We start from the raw sequence: 13,929 nt of genomic DNA, 5'->3' as shown, positions 1-13,929 counted from the left end.
TAAGTTGATGTTTGAATGCGTGCATAGTGTACGTGATGTCTCTGCCAGGGGAATCCTCATCACATCTAGAAATAAACTTTCCGGCAGACAAAACAGGGCGGGGCTATAGAGCAGAATAAAGCCGAACCGGTGATTGCCAAGTGCTGCTTGTTTATGTGGGTGATTCGGTTTGCGAATGTTCAGCGTTGTTATAATTACTGGCAAAACCCATAGATTCAGACTACCAGAGTGGAAATAAACAACTTAACAGGTAAGAAAGATTACGTATTATCTTCTCGGTGTATCCAAGAAAATGAAATTTTGACAGAAATTTTTTGGCCAGATCGCTACATGAGTCAGGGCCAGTTGTAGTCCCTGGCTAGCAGCCACTTACGTTCCATTCTGGAAGTAGTGCGGAAAATGCATTGTACGAACACGTAATAATGCCTAACTGGAGAATAATCACCAGATAACTAAACGATGATTGTGGCAGGGTTAGTGAAGTTAACCAGAGACTGAGTTTTGACAGTCGTAGGAATAGTTACAGAATTAGTGATGACAAGACTGTTTGTTAGAACAAGGAAGGAGAAGAAATGGAGACATCACACAAATTATGGAAGAATATGAAGATTCCAAATTTATACAAAAATTTCGTTCTACTACTTTTCGGTCTCATGCATGAGAAACTGGAGTGTATGAATGAAATGTGAAACTATTTCCTAAAGTAAAGCTTTTTGCTTGTAGTAGGCCAAATAGGTATTTCATATTGCAACTTCATGAATTATATTCTGACGTATTATATAAATGATCATTATTGCCAAAACAGTCTCGCTTATTTGATGTGTGTTACAATTGCTGAAATATTAGAAAGGCCCATTTTGTTTTCTCCAGCACACGGTGACAAAATGATGTAATCAGATTGAGAAACCACACCAGTCTTGGGTACTATTTGTATTAACAGTTTTTTCAGTATTACACAACATTTCTCATGTAGCAAAACGTTGGACGAACTTTGATAAGGTAATAGTCCTTTCGCAGAAAGGAAAGCACACCATGTAAAGCTGTAGCAAGATTAGAGAGAAAAAGTCTAGGCCTAAGGACTGAAGAAATGCGTACTGTCTTGCCTGTCTCTTGTCTTTACTGGTTTTAGGTGTCCTATATTTAATTTTATGTCACACAGAAGAGCAAGTTATTAGCTAATAGGCAATAAAGAGTCCAGTTTTTCTGAAGAGTTCTTGTTCTCCTGGTTACAAATAATCCTATCCAGTACTAATTGTGAGGTTTTTAAAAAAAGAGAGAGAGAGAGAGGGGGGGGGGGGGGGGGCAGGATGTCAAACCGGCCGACTGGGAGCAGGAGAGGCGCTACAGGAAATTTTAATTCCCACTATCCTGAAATAGTTTGATGGCATCCATTACAAAATATACAGGTTTGAGTTCCACAGAGCGAAATACAGTGACATGCGGTATAACAATGTTGTTTAAAGATGTGTGGCACCACACTGCACACTTAAGACCAAATAACATGTCTTACATCATTTCCTTGAAGATATATCTTTTATGTATCAGTCAGACTCTTCAGTAAGATATGCGCTACAAAATGAACTTATTTTTGAAAAATTTTATTTTTTTGAATTTTTGACATTCTGATGCGCAGAACAGTCTGAGTTATAGGTCTCCACGTGACCCGTTTTTACATTTAGTGATTTTTCTGTTTCCTCTTCGTTTACTGCTCTCACGTCAAATGAAAAGAAGACGGATTTCTGTGGCTTGGAGCTATCAAGTGAATTAAAATACATTCACTTAATTACAGAAGGGTTAAACTATGTTACTAGTTTCAGATCTTATTTCCACCTTTCTGATAGTCAAGTATTAATCGCCTTGCAGAACAATGAAGTTATTTTTGCTGGTTTGATAAATAAATTTGGCTTTTATTAAAGCTTTCCTGCTGAGGCAGTCAATTTATTCCACACTATTGGCTAGTTTCAACTGTTCGGTGCATATCAGGTGCATGTTTTCATCTTCTAGCATGTATGGAGGCCTACGTCATAGAGAATCTGGACATACGACCTGCAAGATTACAGACCAATAGCCTTAACAGTGGTTTGCTGCAAAATTCTTGAGCATATTTTAAGTTCGAATTTAACAAATTTTGTTGGGACAGGACAGCTTCTGCCCAGGAATCACCAGTGATTTTAAAATTTTAAAAGCATAGCTAAAGCAAACCACAGCTTGCTCTTTTTTTTTGCCTGATATCCTCAAAACACAGCTCGCTCTTTCCTTGCATGATATCCTGTGAACCATGGATGAAGGATAGCAGCCGGACTCCATATTCTTAAATTTCTGGAGGCCATAAGATACAGTGCCCCAATGCAGACCGCTAATGAAGGTGCAAGCATACGGAACAGGTTCCCAAATATGCAAGTGGCTCACAGACTTCTTAAGAGTGCCCATCAGCAACAAGGGTATTGTCAGGAGTGGTTTAGAGGAGTGCGATACAATAGCTCTTGTTCCCTGTATACAGGGTGTCTCTTCTAAGAGTTGGTAGGCACATTTTCTCTGGTGTTTCAGCAGATATTTGCAATTATGTTTTTGCATTGTGTAGCTGGAGTCAGCCCAATCAGATAGTGCTCATCATGTCTTCCTTGTGAGGTACAGTGTGGATGGAAACTGTCAGTTTGTTTCTCAACAAAATGATTTTTGAAGTGGAATTTTACAAGCCCATTCACTAGAGTGGTCTTGGATTAGTCTAGTGCGGTACTTGTTTTATCAATATGTATTAAGAAGGATAGTAAGACCTGAAGAACAATCAGTACTTAAGCAGCTAAAACAATGCCCTGACTGCTACTGCCAAGCATGCTGTGCTACTGAGTTGCTGCTGTTTATTTTTCATTGTTTTGTCCCTTTCAATACATATTGATAAAATAAATATTTCACTATATTAATTTGGGAGTGCCATATTGAATAGGCACATCAAATTCTGATTTAAAATAAATCTGTTTTTAATGGGAAACAAACTGAGTTTTTTGTTGACAATGGACTCACATGAAAAACATGATGAGCACTATTTGTTTGGGGTGACTACAGCTACACCATGCAAAAACAAAATTGCATATGTCTGCCAAAACAACAAAGAAATGCACCTGATGACACTTAGGAGAGACATCCAGTACATACAAGGATGTCTGGAAAGTAAGCTCTGTTTCACTCTACTGCCACTGCAGCACTAGTGCCACAGTTCCACACATTCACACTTACTCTCTGGTTCATTGTCTTTCCACTGATGCCATTGAAGCTGGATTGAGTTGTGTACTCTCTTGACAGTGATTGTTCAAAATGTTATTAGACAGTATCTGAGCCCACTGACTGTGTGCTGTGTTGTGCAATATGATTTTAGAATGCAAAGAATGTTAAGCCAGCTGAAGTTCACCATCAATGTGTCGAGATTTATGGTGAAATGTAATGAGTGATGGAATAGTGAGAATATTGATGAGATGGACGAACCAATGTTCATGACGAAGCACAAAGTGGGCGGCCTTCTGTTGTCAATAATTGTTTCTTTAAGAAAGTGGATGAGAAACTATGTGAAAACAGACAGTTCACAATAAGAATGCTTTGTAATGAGTTTCCACTAATTTCAAAAACTATGACTGTCACAAATCGCTTAATTTTTCTGAAAATTGTGTTCCCTTTGGGTTCCAAAAATGCTTATGGATGTCCACAAAACGAAGCGACTTGGCAGTGCTTTGATATTTCTTACCCAATACAGAGATGAGGGAGATGAAGTCCTAAACAGAATTGTGACCAGTGATAAAATTTTGATTTATCCTGTCACTCCATAATCACACCCACAGTCGATGGAGTGGAGGCAATCTGCTTGTTGAGTTCCTTCCCAGAGGTTAAACTGTCAAACTGTCAATGTGGTATGTTACTGTGAAACACTGAGAAAACTTCACATCCCCATTCTGCCGGTGTCACTCACAACCTTATTTAATTGGGAGAAATTATGTCATCCACCAAGCAGCTCTGATCTCACATCTTCTGACTTGAAGCTTAATTTTGGATGAAGGCCTTTGACAGCCATGACGATTCAAAAAATGGTATTCAGCAGTGGTCGTCTTCACTGGTGGCATCTTTCTATGAATACAGCATATAAAATGTCTGAACAATCATGGCAAATATATAGAAAAATATGTTACTGCATTGCCTGTTTTATTCTGAATTATGATGTACAGTTCAATAATACAAGAATTGCAATATCGTATTTATCCGCCGCCACTGGGCAAGCAACTTTCAAGTAAAGTCTCTCACCTGTACGGGAATATACATAATGGATGTATGACGACACGTTGTAGACACATGGTTGACAATGTGTGGAAATTTGAGTCTGGCTGTGAGTCACGCATGGATAGCCAAATGGTAAGCAACTGCTCACTATAAGTTGGAAATTCGGGTTCAAGTCCTGGTCCAGCACAAATTTTTATTCCATTCTACAGCTGATGGTTGTCCATATTCGCAACTTTGAATACATTTAATGTACGTAGAAAAATCGTCTAAGAAATTCTCTTTCTTGCAAAAACAAATTTTGGTTTGAAAAAAATGTGTTCATTTAGTTTTTTTCCTAAAACTGTACTTACTTTCTGGACATGCCTCATAAATGAACCTGATGAACAGGGTGAGCGACAAAATATGAGAGTGTTTGATGCTGCTGCCTTAGTTTACAGAGAAGTGTTGTTGAGTAACTGTAGGAGGACTTAAACAGAATATCTATTTGAATATAATAGAGGGAAACATTCCACGTGGGAAAAATATATCTAAAAACAAAGATGATGAGACTTACCAAACAAAAGCGCTGGCAGGTCGATAGACACACAAACAAACACAAACACACACACAAAATTCTAGCTTTCGCAACTAACGGTTGCTTCGTCAGGAAAGGGGGAAGGAGAGGGAAAGACAAAAGGATGTGGGTTTTAAGGGAGAGGGTAAGGAGTCATCCCAATCCCGGGAGCGGAAAGACTTACCTTAGGGGGAAAAAAGGACGGGTATACACTCGCGCGCGCGCGCACACACACACACACACACACACACACACACACACACACACACACACACACACATCCATCCGCACATACACAGACACAAGCAGGAAATTGCATACAGAACACATACGACCCACTCTTGAGTACTACTCAAGTGTTAAGGAGCCCCACAAGGTTGGATTAAAGGAAGACACCAAAGTAATTCTGAGGAGAGCTGTTATATTTGTTACCAGTAGGTTCGATCAACACGTATTACATCTGCTTTGTGAATTCAAATGAAAATCCCTGGAGGGAAGACAACATTCTTTTTGTGAAACACTATTGAGAAAATTTAGAGAACCAGCGTTTTCAGCTGATTGCATGGCAATTCTACTGCTGCCAACATACATTTTGTGTAAGAACCACGAAGAAAAGATAAGAGAAAATTAGGGTTTATTTGGAGGCTTGTAGTCACTGTGGTGTCACCGCCAGACACCACACTTGCTAGGTGGTAGCTTAAATCGGCCGCGGTCCATTTAGTACATGTCGGACCCGCGTGTCACCACTGTGTGATCGCAGACCGAGCGCCACCACAAGGCAGGTCTCGAGATACGGAATAGCACTCGCCCCAGTTGTACGACGACATTGCTAGCGACTACACGGACGAAGCCTTTCTCTCATTTGCCGAGAGACAGTTAGAATTGCCTTCAGCTAAGTTCATGGCTACGACCTAGCAAGGCGCCATTAGCCTTACATAGTTTGATAGTTATCGTCTAAAGCATGTCTCAACAAGAAGAACGATGTATACAATAAGGATAGATTAAAAGTTAAGTATTATATCAGCTACGTACTTTTCTTGCTACCATTCATTACGTATCCTGTTTCAGACCTCTCTAGATTAACGCGTGCCTTTCGGCTACTTCAGTGTGGCGTAGCTGTCTTGTTACACCACAACAGTCACTTTCACTTAGTTCCATTTACAAGCGGAACAGGAAAGGGAATGACTAATAGTGGTTAAAGGAAGCCTCCACCATACACCATATGGTGGCCTGCAGAATATCTATGTCAAAGTAGATGTGATGTAAATGTGAGGATAAAAGAAATAATGGTGCACTCATTCATTCACTACCTGACTTACTTTGGTTAGGCCAAAGATACAATCAGGGTGAGATATACCTCCATAGTTGCCCATAAAAGAATATTAATAACCAACCATTTCTTTAGCTAAGTGTTTACTTTGATACTGAGAGGATTTTCCTTTTAATTTTATTTATTTATTTTACAGAGGATTCTATAATCCTCGCAATCTAGATAGATAGTCCTGTGAGAAGCTCACCATCTACGATGTAAAATACTAGTAGTAAATGAGACTCTTTGGCAACCAGTTTAGCCTCCTGTTAGGAGAATATCTTTGGCTTGCACAGTTCATTCTGAACTGCACTGTCGACATGCATTTCTTTGTACATCCGTGTTTAGTTATGAAGTGTGTATTCATTGCATTTACTAGCATTCTCTTCTTCCTGTGAGCATTCCCAGCCAGGATTCCCACAGTGGTGACGCCAAAACGAAGAGCAGCCACTACTTGAACATAATAAGTGTACTTTGTCGAATTGTATTTGCTTCGACAATGGAGACATCCCATGATTACAATTTTTAAGAGTGACTTAGACAAATTGGTGGCTCACGTTATGTCTTCTACCACCTGGATCACCCTATGTTACGTATGAAACATGAAAGTGACATTTTAAAGTGTTGTACCTTCAACTACAACAGTGGTGAATGCTTGCATGAACAATCTGTAATAACTTTTGACCTCCTTGTGAGTTCAACGATGAGTTCAATCATCCACAAATTGAGTACAGGCCAGCCAAATCTATGTAACCATAGACAGCACCCAGCCGGCTGTGCCACAAGAAAAAATTCTCATGTTTCAATCCACGTTGTGCGAGGTACCAGGAAGCTTGTCCATGGTCACCCTCAGGCTACACTTCCCAGAACATCAATGACAAAATTTCTGTGGAACATATGTAAAACTGAGGTTTCATCCTGAACTACTGCCTTTCAACTAGAACACCCTGCAATGAGGTTTACAATCATCAACTTCATACTACAGAACTAGAGCACCCTTGATGACACTTCTAAGTTCGTGTAACATAGGGGAACATGTCCAGGTCATCAGTGACATCATACAAGCAACCTCCGGCCAAGGCAAATTGCCACTGTGAAGGCACCACAACAGTGGTGATAGTAATTCACAAAGAGAGATTAGGCAACAGGAAACCATCTCAGCTTCGATAACATCTCCGTACATCAATCAACTTGACCGTCATGCCAGAAAACATGCTATGGACACTATGGTTCTTCAAACTATTGCCACAGACTTGACTGGCAGTGATCACGCATGAGAGAGAAATGATGGAACACAACATAGTCCTGGCTGCCAGACTTTTTTCTGTCCTGCAGCAATGACAATAGAGGAATGTGACAGACAATAATGGCCACCTCCAGTACGACATGCTGCCCACAGCTGATGCGACCTCAGCAATTACGTACACTCATGAGATTGATGTAACTAGCCTCCACCATGAGAGCAGCGACCTTGAGCCAGCCGCGATAGCCACGCCCATGGCTGACAGTAACATTCCTCACACAGGCAAGCCGATGGGACAATATTTGTGTTGGTTTCACAATTGCTTTTGCGATGGGGCATGCAACTTCAACAAGTAGAGCAACCACACAAACACTGTTCTTGATCACACTGCACTCAGGTAAATCACCTACAGCTAAAACATGGGCCACACTAGTTTTGCACCATTTCTGAGTGACATAGTAGATTGTGTGTGTCACATAACTAAAAAAAGTCGATACTGCCTGATCGACACAAGCACAGAAGTGAGGACCATCCCCAGAGAAACCACCACCAGCAGAGTTTGCGACATCTGCTGTCTATCTTCATCAAACTTTTTGGAATTGTCATGTGCACCAAGGCTGTCAGTTGGCATGAGAAATTTCCATGGCACTTTTCTGGTCATTGATGTTTGATACTAGATCTTGAGTGCAGATTTTCTCCATTAATTTCATTTCTCCCCAAATCTAACACGAGGTATCTCAGGCAAAGCAGCAGCAGAGAGTGGATATCCACATCACTAACAGTCTGCCACCACGTCCACAGGCAGTTCAGGAGGAGTCTATTCTAACAGCATCTTCCTCAATCCCTACACATGACATCCATCTGCAACCACTTAATGACCCTCAGACTTTAGAATTGGAAATACAAAAAGTGATGAAGCATTATGAAGGAAGGGAAAAGAAGAGCTTAAAGGCTTCGCAGTGAGAATCTCGAACTGAACACAAAAATACTTTTGTTAGGTAGCAGCACTTAAGGCAAGAACAGCATCAATACCCAGCATGAATAAGACAGTATCTACCCTGACACCAGCAAATGACATGCAGACTTAGCATGAATGAGACAGTACCTGTCCTGACACCAGCAAATGACACACATAGTTAGGACACTGCACAAGTCATCTCCAATACAGGTCAGTACAGTGAACTTATCCAACAGTATGTGCACCTCTTCTACGTGTGGTCCCTATACTCCCCAGACGACAAATGTGGCATTTAAGTGGAGAGGTATTGGACATGACACGAAGTCCACAACCAACGTGCGACTGGCGCCAGACAGACTATGAACAGCTAAAACTGTTATCAACAAATTACTGCAATCTGGCATAGTAGAGAGTCAGATATCCCACCCACACACTTGGTTTCCAAAAAAGACGGAACATACATGTTATGTGGTGACGGAACATACATGTTATGTGGTGATAATCGGATCCTCAACAATTGCGCAGTACCTGATAGTTACCCGACACCGAACATTCAAGATTTTACTTGCAACTTGGCAGGTTCTTCTGTGTTTAGTGTTCTAGACTATAGCATGTTTACCTGCAAATTCCCATGGCTGCTAAGGATATATTCAAAAGAATGATAACACAGTTCAGCCTCTCTCTTCAAATTTCCTTTTTACTGCGCATACCTGGATGATATATTAGTTTTTTGGCATTACTGCAAGAACAAGAGGAACATCTTACACTCACTTATGAGACCCTTGAACTTTTCAGTGTAGTGATAAACAATGACAAATGTCAACTTTGACAATCGAAGTCACATATCTGGACACTGTTAGTCAAAATGGGGTTCAACCTATGACTCAATGTACGGAACTCCGTCAGCTTCAATGACCCAAGAATTATCATGATCTGTGGTGATTTCCCTGCATGGTTAACTTCTATAGACATCACTTGCCACATTTACTGCAGACATACAGGCACTGTTGACAGCCTTGTTGGCTGGCAGCAGAAACACATGTGGCAAGCAGGCTCTCGCTCGCTTGGATCCTCACATGCAACAAGCATTCGCTCGAATTAAGCTTAGCTTTGTACATGGTACAATATTAACCCATCAAATGCAAAAAAGCTCCTTTTCAATTACCTTTTACGTGAGTGACACTGCACTCAGAGCTGTGCTACAACAGTCAGTCTCAGGCAAGCAACAACCATTACACTGCTTCTTACAAAAGCTAACTAATCCTAAAGGTAAGTGATCAGCTTATAATAGAGAACTGCTTGCTATATATGAGGCAGTGCAGCACTTCAAGGATGACAATGAAGGTAGGCACCCACTATTTGCACAGACCACTGACATCGGCCAGATTCTATACTTATCCAGCAGAAGACTGTTCTTGCCATTTCCGTCACCTTGATTATGTTGCACAATTTACCACTAACATTCAGCATTTCAAGGCAGCCAATGACATGGCTGATTACATATCTCAAGTAAGTGCACTATCAGTTGATATTGACAATGACAAACTCAAGCAAGGCCCAACAACAGGATACGCAAATCTGCCGCCTACTACAAGATATTATGACGTGTCTGAAGCTCGAGCAACACACTATCCCTGGTTCCTCCACGCAGGTCTGGCGTGACATGTCACAAAACCACCTCTGCTTGCTAGTTCCACTCACTATGAGAAAGTCTACTTCACTACTAAACTTCTTACAGACTGATTTGTTGGACTGGATGCGAAGCAAGACTGCAAACTGTGGACCCAACCCTGCATGTTTGCCAATGCTACAAAGCTACTCAACAAGGGCGACATGAAATACTCAAAGGTCAGTTGTAATATGTCCTCCTCCTCCTCCCCCCCTCCCCCACCCCCCGAATTGGTTGGCCTATTGGAGTCAGAAGGTTCCTGGTATATTCTTTCCACAAAAAACAGCTTCCACCGCTGGGTTGAGGCAGCACACTTTTCAGACATAATGGAGGATTCAAAGTAAAGGCTTTTGTACAGTTGTGGAAAGAGTGTTTCCGCTGCCCAGCATCCATCACTACTGACCAAGGCTGTCAATTTGAGTTTGCAGTATTCTCCAAAGTATGTAACCTTTGCGGCATCCAGCATTACTGCAACACAGTCTACCATCCACAGAACAAAGGCTTGGTGGAAATTTGGCATCAAACATTCAGAAAGCATTTGTGTGTCATGGGGGCCAGTAAACACATTTGTTACCCTAGGTTCTTTTAGGCAAGCATTCCGCGTTTAAAGAAGACCAAGTTCCTCTTTGGTAAAGATTTTATATGATGAGCCACTCAATCTACTAGCAGATTTCATCTTCCTGGTAAAACCACCGATGACTACAGAACTACTAGCTCGAGTCCAGTGAATGAAACAACACATTACACAACTAAGAATACTGGCCCCCAGCCCCATGGCTCACCAAGAAATTTCGTGCACAAGGCTTCAGCAGACTGATAGTACATCATGTTATGGGGTGATACAACAAGACTAGCAGTGCAGCCACAGTGTTCTGGCCCACATCAGGTACTGGAAATGGGGAGACAACACTTTCAACATTTTACTACATGGGAGCCAGTCACATTCAATGCATCACCTCAAAACCATATGGATTTTATGAGGTATAACCACCACAGCTGTCTTAGCGACTGCTTGGACTGATGACAACATTCAAGTCACTCCACAGCAGGTTAGAACACCAAACACTGAGAATACTGAGAATGTGTTCAAGATGAGCCTTGATGTGCAACTATTCCAGCCAAATGACAAACATGAAACTGATAGAGGACTTCATTGTGGTTGAAGGATAGTGTGAGGAATGACATGTTGAGAATGGTTTTATTTCTAGACAGTTCATGCAGTGCTACAAACTATCCAATGGCACTGAACTTATAGCAATAGCATCACAGCTATCACCCGATCGTTTCCTAATGATCATGGTTCCTTGGAAACGACTGCTGCCAGCGAGCACACAGACACAGACAAATAAAATCACATATCCTCTCCCATCACCTCCACAGCTGAGCACTCTGCATCACAGCCTGATAATCTTAAAGCCAATCAACAATACTCCTACAATTGTCCCCACTGACATCTGCCCCCCCCCCCCCTCACTCTATCCATTATCACCTGTACTAAGAAGGGGAGAGGAACACCAGCACTATGTTTCTTCTTCTTTCTGAGAAACAGTTCTGCATTGCAGCCATCCACAGCACGGCTGGTCATGCGCAACTATACAAAGATGACATTAGCAACTGCAACCTTCGGCGACCTCCTTCTGTCAATGCTTTGGTGGTGCAGGTTTGTAAAACATCAGAAAACAAGACTCTCTGGCAATGCAACATGTTTAGCCTCTTGAGGAATAATGTCTTTGACTTGCACAGTTCAATGGGAAAAATTGTACTGTGCACTCACATTTGTATGTCTATGTTTAGTAATGAAATGTGTGTTAATTGCAGTTATTGGCATTCTGCTTCTTGCTGCAAGCATTGCTAGCTGGTATTTCCACAGGCCTGAGTCAAAATCCTTCTCCCAGTCACACACCATCATGTCTAACAATGGTCTGAAGAATACACTGTTTCTGGAATGTATAAGCTGAGTTATTGTTTTACCAAAATTATGAAGGTTAGCACAAAACCAATAAAAGGTATTTTTCTGCTTATATCATTGATCTTGTTTAACAATTACTCATACATGTAGTTCTGTTTAAGTTTATGAAACTACCCATTAAATTCTAATGGCTTTTCACTATATGAAAAATATTATAGGAGTATTTTCACAGAATAAGCCCCTGAATCTTATGGCACGACTGCAAAAAACAACTCTGGGGCTTAAATGTACCACTATTAATAATGTTATATGTTTTACCTTAAAATTTTTCTTCTTTGGTCCAACCAGATGACAAAGGAAATAATTTAGCATTGCAGCAATTCGATCAACCATTGTAGGATGTGTGAAAATTGAAGTGATTTCCGATGTTAAAAACTCCAGAGTATGTATTGTTTCACGACCTAAGATGTTATCAAACCTGTAATACAACAATTCATAAAAGTCATTACAGAATTCAGTACAAAAGCTTTTACACATAACTATTAGTTTGCACCTGGAAATTGTCCATCCAGAGTGAATATTTATTAGAACACTTCAACCCATGTGCAGCCTTTGTAATTTACACACCATGTGCTCTTCAAAAGCTGTAGAAAAAACTGCAAATAGCATGGTTTCAGATACCAAAGGAGATATGTCAGTTCTTGAGTAATTCCAGCTCATCCAAAGTTTTCATAACGTTGGAAGGCGGTCAAGTTTCCCACCATTTTGCGCAACACCTCAATTAACCCTTAACTCACGAGCTGACTTCACTGTAATGTATACTACAAGACAAGGTCTCTGGGATACCTGTGTTTAAACCAATATTTAAGGTACAAATCATTTGAAATTTTGAATTTAAGTTAAATAACATTTAGTTTTACAATTACTTAAGTGTTGTTTGAATACTACTTCTTGATCTTATTGTGATAAATTAACCCTGGAATATCACATATTTTGTGTTTTTTTTTTAAATAACACACACAAGTGAACTGTTAGACAACTGAATTTTACAGTCTGAAGAAATATAGTATCTCTGTAGCAAGTATATTTTCATATAAAACTCAATTCTAGGGTGTAAACGTGCACATAAAAACTACCCTCAATAGCTACAAAAAGAAAGTCTGCAAAAGTGATATTCAATGCAGGGATCCACAATTTTCTTTATCACCACAGAGAACACATTTGATTTTAACGAGCACTTTAAGCATTTTATTCGAGAAACTGAGCAGTGGCAAGATCGCCATCTCTTCTGGCTCTTTCTTGATCTATATCACCAACATATTCGTCCATCCACTGACAAACAATTCCATCAAACTTAGGATCATTAAAACTAATGCATTTATGCGAGCATATTCTGTACTAAACTGGAGAAAACAGGTATATAGTTCACAAGGTGCAGTCTAGGAGACCACAACATACGTCAATAACACATGTCAACAACAAACAATGAAGGCAATAACACAGCTGACAACAAAACATCATAGAATTGGCTATTTAAGGAGGGTAGGGGAGGATATAGAAGAATTTCAACAGAACTGACCTTGGAGAGAGTGTATGAAAATATTCATACCATATCTCTTGAGTTAAGGATTAATTGCCAACAGCAAATAAGATTTATTTTAGTTCCTAACTATTAGCTGTGAGTTAAGCCACACCGTCGTAATGGCAGTCTTCCAGACCATATTGTTGTCATATTTCAGGAATGTTAAAATTTCATTTGCAATTTGACTAAATTATTCATTAAAGTCTAATTCTCAGTGATATTTTGTGGTAGTAGTGTCTTTTTTAAAATGAAGAAACAGCACAACAGTTGCTTAATCAACAATCTTTTATTATATACACAAGCAGTTTTGGAACACTTATTTAAGTTCTATCATCTGGTGTAAACTGTAATAATGAAAATATTGTGTTACACGACAATTGGACTGTATCTTCAAGTCTGATAGGTCACATAAGGAACTATGTGGCTAAAGTTTCTACAGTAAA

General features: G+C 40.2%; 1 protein-coding gene across 1 annotated transcript in view; it reads right to left on the bottom strand.

Moving 5' to 3' along the window:
- The window catches only part of LOC124792370 (ubiquitin conjugation factor E4 A), a 124,046-nt gene that overhangs the window by 27,706 nt on the left and 82,411 nt on the right, over window positions 1-13,929 (bottom strand). The window contains exon 7 of the mRNA XM_047257935.1: window positions 12,223-12,382. Coding sequence (XP_047113891.1) covers window positions 12,223-12,382 — 160 coding nt within the window. The remainder of the gene's footprint in view (window positions 1-12,222; window positions 12,383-13,929) is intronic.

The sequence above is a fragment of the Schistocerca piceifrons genome, chromosome 1 (genome assembly GCF_021461385.2).
Source record: "Schistocerca piceifrons isolate TAMUIC-IGC-003096 chromosome 1, iqSchPice1.1, whole genome shotgun sequence".
NCBI lineage: Eukaryota > Metazoa > Arthropoda > Insecta > Orthoptera > Acrididae > Schistocerca > Schistocerca piceifrons.
This window is presented reverse-complemented; position numbering and strand designations above follow the sequence as displayed.